The 6,701-nt window shown below is 43.3% G+C and overlaps 1 protein-coding gene across 2 annotated transcripts; it reads right to left on the reverse strand.

Moving 5' to 3' along the window:
* Nucleotides 1-711: 711 nt before the first annotated feature.
* On the reverse strand, nt 712-6,334 carry adra2b (adrenoceptor alpha 2B). 2 transcript variants are annotated; one of them, XM_039621018.1, is made up of 3 exons: nt 6,101-6,334; nt 5,507-5,608; nt 712-5,330 (listed from the first exon to the last, which is right to left on the reverse strand). In XM_039621018.1, exon 3 carries the CDS (start codon nt 5,305-5,307, stop codon nt 3,730-3,732), a length of 1,578 nt encoding a protein of 525 aa, XP_039476952.1. In that variant the 5' UTR covers nt 5,308-5,330; nt 5,507-5,608; nt 6,101-6,334; the 3' UTR covers nt 712-3,729. The 2 variants fall into 2 exon arrangements, with proteins under 2 accessions (XP_039476952.1, XP_031583823.1); XM_031727963.2 differs by having other exon boundaries at nt 5,507-6,334.
* Nucleotides 6,335-6,701: the final 367 nt, after the last annotated feature.

Consider the following 6,701-nt stretch of genomic DNA (forward strand, 5'->3'; position numbering starts at 1 on the left):
GGAGGAAAAGATGGGCATCATTTTGGTCTTCTTTGAGTGTGTGTGTGTGTGTGTGTGTGTGTGTGTGTGTGTGTGTGTGTGTGTGTGTGTGTGTGTGTGTGTGTGAAGGTAAAGCAGGACAGAGAGGCTCGATTCAGTGCAGAGAAATGGCCAAACAGCACATCAGCATAAATCAATTACAATTCACCATAGGCCTGATGACCTCAAATATAACAAGCTGTCACAACAAGTGTGTGTGTGTCTGAATCTGAGTGTGGACTGAACATGATTTTCATGACTTGAATAGAATATGAGACAGTCAGTGCGGGAAGTGTGTGTATGTGTGTGTGTGTGTGATATTTGGAAACATGCTCTAATTCCTTACAGACTTCCTCTGTGTTCGCTGGCAGTAGGTGACATTATGCTGTTTCTGCTACGGCCTACTTCTCATGTCCCACTGTGATAGGAGATTTTGCAGTGACATCTTGAACAGCCATCAAGCCACAGTGTTATGGACTATTTCCCCAAGTTGTGTTGCCATTTAAGGCTATTTCATAATGGCTGCAAATTGCTTTGCATTGCGCTTTGGTTTGACATGTATGCCAGGAAAACATCACAGATTTGTGGAACAACTTACTGCTAATTCTCTGTCTGGAAATGATTTTTATTATCATTATTATTATTATTATTATTGTATCATGTGAAGATGTATAAAACAAACGAACCGGGGAATGACTTGTGCTTTTTCAAGCAGCTTTATTTCCAAACTGGAAGGAGATGATGACAGATGGGAGATAGAAGATTGCAAAGCTCAGACCAGGCAGTCTGGTCCAAACACAGTTGGGGAAAAGACAATTCAGGCGGTTTCCGGGAAAAGGATGGTGATCAACAGGCAGAATACTGCATCTGTCACCTTTAAGCTATAATTCTTACTTTTTAAAAAACAAACAAACAAAGCAGCAGTCTCACCACATAAAGCCATGGATGGTAAGTTTGAGCAGCATTGCAACTCATATTTATTGGAAGCAGCCATGAATCCATGACCTCTGTGGCTATTTTTGTCATAATTGAGTTGCTATAGCTGTTTGTATTACTGGAGAGAAAATAATCATTTTAAATGAGGACAGGGAACAGTTGTATAAGTGCACAGAGCTCTTGCTTGCAACCATTTGGTTTCATCAGTTATTTAAATCTCCCAGCAGCTCTGCGTGATATGGATTGGAGCCTTAATGCACTGCAAATCATCCAAATGAAACTGACTATGGTTGCTATTGACATTTTCATGTTTCATTACTTTTTCAGGAGACATCTGACAGCAGTAGCACTGGTGAGGAGACATTTTTCTGTTGCGATATAGATTGTACATCAATGCGTGTGCTTGTATCTCTGATTGAACATTTCACTGTACTATAACTAGATGAAACAATGATGAATAAATGTTGCATTGTATGCACATAACTCAAAGTTCATGTTCCTTCAGTTCAACACAAATGCGCCCCCCACCCCAACCCGAGCTTAAATATAGCTCAGTCTCACAAAGCAAGAGCTTGACGGCAGAAGTCAATGTTGCTCTTGTTCAAGATATCAAAACTCTGTACAGTCTTTTCAGTCTCTGATCGCTTCCAATTCGATTGATTTTTCAGAATAAAAGCACAGTAACTGAACAATAAATAGGTAACAGAAAACACAAACTGGTTTGAAATAAATAATACAGTGTTTTCAATCTTTGCCTCCCGTCACATACACCAAATATAAACTGATATTTCATTACAGAAACACAGGGCCAGATTTCACTGAGTCAGGCTGGTGTCCTGTGAGGCTCTTTGGTCCCTTGAGGGTGATCTTTAAAAAGCCATGTATTCGATGTCACAGAAAATACACTCACTTTTAGATCATTAAGACTGTCCCAGTGTAGCGACATACTACCGATCTTTCCTCCAAATTCATCATAAACATTACAGACAACCACGTGATGCAGGAAATCTGTCAGTACAGTAGATCTGTAGTACATAGCAGCCAGAGGAGGCACTGACACTTTTTAAGGAAAAACAAAAGAGTCAACACGCATGCACGCTCGCACACTCGCCCACATACATGCACACATTCACACAAGTCAGCAGAATTAGACAGTTACTAAATTGATGTGTTGCTGCTGACAGCCCTTGTCCCATTGAGTCAATAAACATGTGCTGTTCACAGTTACAGACACATTTTCTTTTTTTTTTTCCTTCTTTTTTTTCTTGTCCAGGAAACTCACAAAGCTTTAGTGTCTTGGTGAGAAAAATAAAAGTACCATTCATCCTCTTGCCTCTCAGCAACGAGTCGAATGTGCCATGTAGAGGTCCACTGCAGAAGATGATGTGCCAGAGGCATCGGTAAGGAGTGACTCAGACAAACAGTTCTCAGTATAACCCCTGTAGGCGTAATTAGGGGGAACATCACACGTCCATAATTGCATTGTTCATCTCGGTGTTATAGTCAATGTGAAATGTTTACCTGGTAAATAATGTTACACAAAGCAGGATTTGTTTTTTGAACGTTAATGCTTGCCAGTAGAATGATAAGAATCTGGTGGTTTTTATTTTTAGGAGATGCACCTCCCATCTGATACTGTGAAAAACCACTGAAAGGGTTTGAAGATGCTCTAAGTAGCTTTGAATGTTGCTCGAATGTCCAAATACTGAGGCAGTTCATTGGAAGAGAAGCTCAGGCAAGTCGATTAGGGTGATTCTACAGGTTAAGTTAAAAGAAAGAAAACTGTAAACTAAGAGTATGAGATGCAGTCTCATCACCTTGCATCTACTTCTTAGCATAATACATGGGATTTCATATCAGGTCCAAAGTTAATTTTTATTGAGTATTTCATGAAAGGTGAAAGCCAAGAGTGTCATTATAAACAACCTGAGTGTCCATTATGACCAGTGAAGCCAAAAGCAAGGTGGCAGGGCTTCACATGAAGGCTTTCTGCACAAAAATCTACGAGTTAAGTCTGAAAGGGTGCCCTTGTTTGTGCTATCACATTTGAGATCGTCAGCAACCTTCTCTTGTTGTTGCATTTTTAGATAAAAATCAAGGAACACATGTTTGCCCTGCAGCTTTGCAATTGAGACTACAGACGCAGTTGAGACTGCAGACGTAGGAAATCATCACTAATCTTGTGTGCTCCTTGTGTTGTCTATTGATAAGTAAAGGGCCTTAGGCTCACAGGAATCTAAGGCCACTTGTCCTTACTTTTACCTGTCTTCTTTAGTCCCAAAGTTTTTCATAACTACAAAACATGTATAAAAAATATGCTGTATTAATTCACAGAGTTAATTCCCACTTGTTTTCTGTTTTCTTAGAGGCCTTCTATACGTTTTATAGAATGTATTTACATTTCTTCTATCATGCTGCGCCCCTCTGTCTCCCAGCATTATCTATTATTCCTTGTCATCCGAAGATAAAACTTTGGATTCAAAATCTTATCAGAAATACTAAAGTACTAAGCAGTTTAATAGTGTCTTGCTCAGCTGCTTTTTCATTTTCTGTTTCTTCGTTCCACTCTGTAAAAATCTGTCAACCAGCTGCAAGCTGAGATTTCACAGTCCGGGTTTTGTGTTTACACGCTGTGGCTGTAAAAGTGGCTCTCAGTTTTTACATTTGATGTATTTTTTTAAACAGCCCTTTAAGTGTTCTGGAACATGATTGTTTTTTTTTTTTGTTTTTTTTTTGCCTCAGAAATGTCAATTTTCTATACAGCAATTGTATGTGCTAAAAGAAAGTACCCTTGGTGCTTCTGCACAGTATCTTTTTGAAGGCCTTTCTAAAGTCTTTGTTAAAGATGGTGTATATGACTGGGTTGAGTGAGGAGTTGCAGTAACCAATCCAGAAGAAAAATGTAAAGAGTGGACCTGGGATGGTGCAAGTCTCTGGGCACACTGCCTGGAGAGAGTAGGAGAAGAAGAAGGGGAACCAGCACACCATAAAGACACCAATGACCACTGCCAGGACAAAGGTGAAACGTTTCTCTCTGTTGACCATGGCTTTACGCCTCGCTGCTCCAGGGTTGTTATCTGTTTTTGACTTTCTCCCTGGCACCAGACGAGCCCCCTTTGAAGTGGCAATCATGTCGCGGTAGCGCTTGACTGAGGCTGGGGAGTGGATCCCCCCTCCAGCAGGAGACCCTGGCATGCTGGTGCTGCCACGTCCCCCTCCATGGCTGTGCTCCATATCGCTCTCTGTGCTTGAGCTGTCAGCATTGTTATTGTCAGCCTTTTTCTTTTCCAGACGCTTGCCCTTCTTCCCCTCCGCTTTAGTCTTGGTGGCAGACGCAGGCACAGAGGAGGGGGTTGAGGGGACTTGTGAAGAGGTATCAACCTCTGTGGCCGTGGGCACGGCTGGAGAAGGCGATGGAGGCTGCAGGAGATTATTGGGTGTGGGATTTGGGGAGGTTTGAGACTCCGCTGGGGCTGGAGAAGGTGTGATAGCAAGGGTGGGGGGTCTGGCATTTGAGGTTTTGTTGGATGAAGGAGGTGTGCTTTCTTCTTCATCCTTCCCATTAGCTTGCACATGCCGAGGAGGCTGACTTGGTGTTGCACAGCCAACCCCATCCTTCCTGGGCTCTCCTGGCGGGCAGCGTGTTCTCTGCTTGGCTATTTGGTAAATTCTTATGTAGACCAGGATCATGATTAGACATGGAGCGAAGAAGGAGCCAATGGTGGAGTAAAGGATGTACCAGCGCTCATCATTCAGCTGGCACTGAGGTCCTCTCTCAGTCCCCCGGTCGCCTCCCTCACTCTTGTTCAAAGAGAGCAGGGGAGGGAAGGAGATAATGGCAGAGATGAGCCACACCACCACAATTGCGGCTTTGATGCGCTTGGGTGTCCGCTGACGTCCGTAAGTGACCCTGGAGATTGACAGGTAGCGGTCCAATGAGATGGCGCACAGGTGCACGATGGAGGAGGTGCAGAACAGCACGTCCAGCGCCAGGTAGATCTCACACCACAGAGACTTGAAGTACCAGTAGCCAAGCAGTTCGTTGGCTAAAGAAAAGGGGATGATGAGTGTAGCCACTAAAATGTCCGCAGCAGCTAATGACACCAAGAACAGATTCTGCGGACCTCGGAGCGATCGGCTGGTCAGGACAGCGATGATGACCATGATGTTCCCGACGATAGTGAAGATGACCATTAAGGTTATGGCGGTGGCAAAGGCCGCCGTTGCTTCCGGGGAGTAGGGGGCAGGCTTTAGGACACTCTGGTTGCATGGCACGGAGGATCCGGAGCCGCTCACGCTGCTGTTCCAGCCACTCAGCTCCATGGAGCAGCCGCTGTCCTGAACCGAGGCCATGCTGGGATTATTTTTCCAGGAGGCTTTAAATTTAAAACAAGCAAACAAAAACACAAACAAACAAATAAACATGCAAAATCTTTTAAAAATGTATAAAGTGTTAAACAATTGTAGATTATCATTTTTTGTCCTTAATAAAACAGTATATTTACATTAAAATACATTTTGTAATAAATTGATAATTATTTGGCATATTTACCTCTGCCGTTCTAGTTTTGTCACTGTGTTGTTCGCAAACGATCACTCCCTTGCACCCTCCACGGCAGGTCTTCCAAATCCATTTTATGCGCAACAAACAGTCCTGGGGAACGCGTCAAGACGCAGATCTTTTCAATCAAAACGCATTGCCACTTTTCAAAACCGTTTCTTCTCCACAAAAACGGAAACAGCAAAAGAAAAAAAAATCACTGCTGGGCGTTCGCCCTCGCAGAGTTACAACGCACAGAACTAAAACTTGATTTTTTTTTTACACAGACTGATCCTTTTTCAGTTAATGTCATGAAAATGGAAAGATTTAATTTGAAACAATCTAATTTGGGGTCATTTACGGCGAAGCGTTTTTGGATATCAGAGATCAGATTAGAGTAAATTGGTCTGATTTCCGTGCGTCCTCGTTTGGAGACGCGCGTATACCTGACAATCTCATCCGAATAGCGAAAAGTAAAACAGTGATTTTAGATTACGTGAAATAAAACCAATGCGGTGGGATATTTACACTGATTGTCTGTTGAAAGATTATGATGTTTCACGGGAATGCCAGCCTTTCCAATCAAGAAAGAACACAAAGAACAACCTCAAGCTCTCCAGCTCTCCTGCGCACGATGCCAGCTCTGCTTATAAAAAGCGTTGTTGTTTCAGTAGTAAAAAGATCCTCGCGGAGAAGATCAAGTCTGTGCGTCTCAGGAGTTGTTTTCTGGTCCCTGGCGCTTCAGAAGTTTACCGGGATGCCATGATTCAGCCGCTCCGCTGATGCACCTCGCAGATTTCCTCGCAGAGGGGCAGCAGCATCTTCACTTGTGAACAGGACCTTACGACGAAACCTAATAAGTGGGGTGCCTCCCATCTCCCTCTTCTTTTAGACCCGGTGATGTCACTGTGAAGCCAAGCGTCATGGGATGTTTGCTTCCTCCATCCTTGTACAGCCCCTCACCTCCCAAATTATATCTATACCCAAGCGTCTCAGCCAACGCAGTTATATTAGAAATGGCTTGTTGGGTGGCACTGCTCCGGTCAATTAACTCCACAGGACGCTGTGATGTCCAGCTGGGAGTGCAGAGACGATGCCATCTGCTTTACTGAAAACATTTGTTTCATTCCAGGGACTCCAGAGTAAACAGCACAGTCATCATTACCATCATCATTTTTCCTCAAGATGTGGCAACTTCACATTTATG

Source organism: Oreochromis aureus, linkage group 12, assembly GCF_013358895.1.
Source record: "Oreochromis aureus strain Israel breed Guangdong linkage group 12, ZZ_aureus, whole genome shotgun sequence".
NCBI classification, from domain to species: domain Eukaryota; kingdom Metazoa; phylum Chordata; class Actinopteri; order Cichliformes; family Cichlidae; genus Oreochromis; species Oreochromis aureus.

Bases quoted from the DNA above. Each gene is read 5' to 3' on its own strand.
- adra2b (XM_039621018.1), bottom strand. From the start codon at position 5,307: ATGGCCTCGGTTCAGGACAGCGGCTGCTCCATGGAGCTGAGTGGCTGG.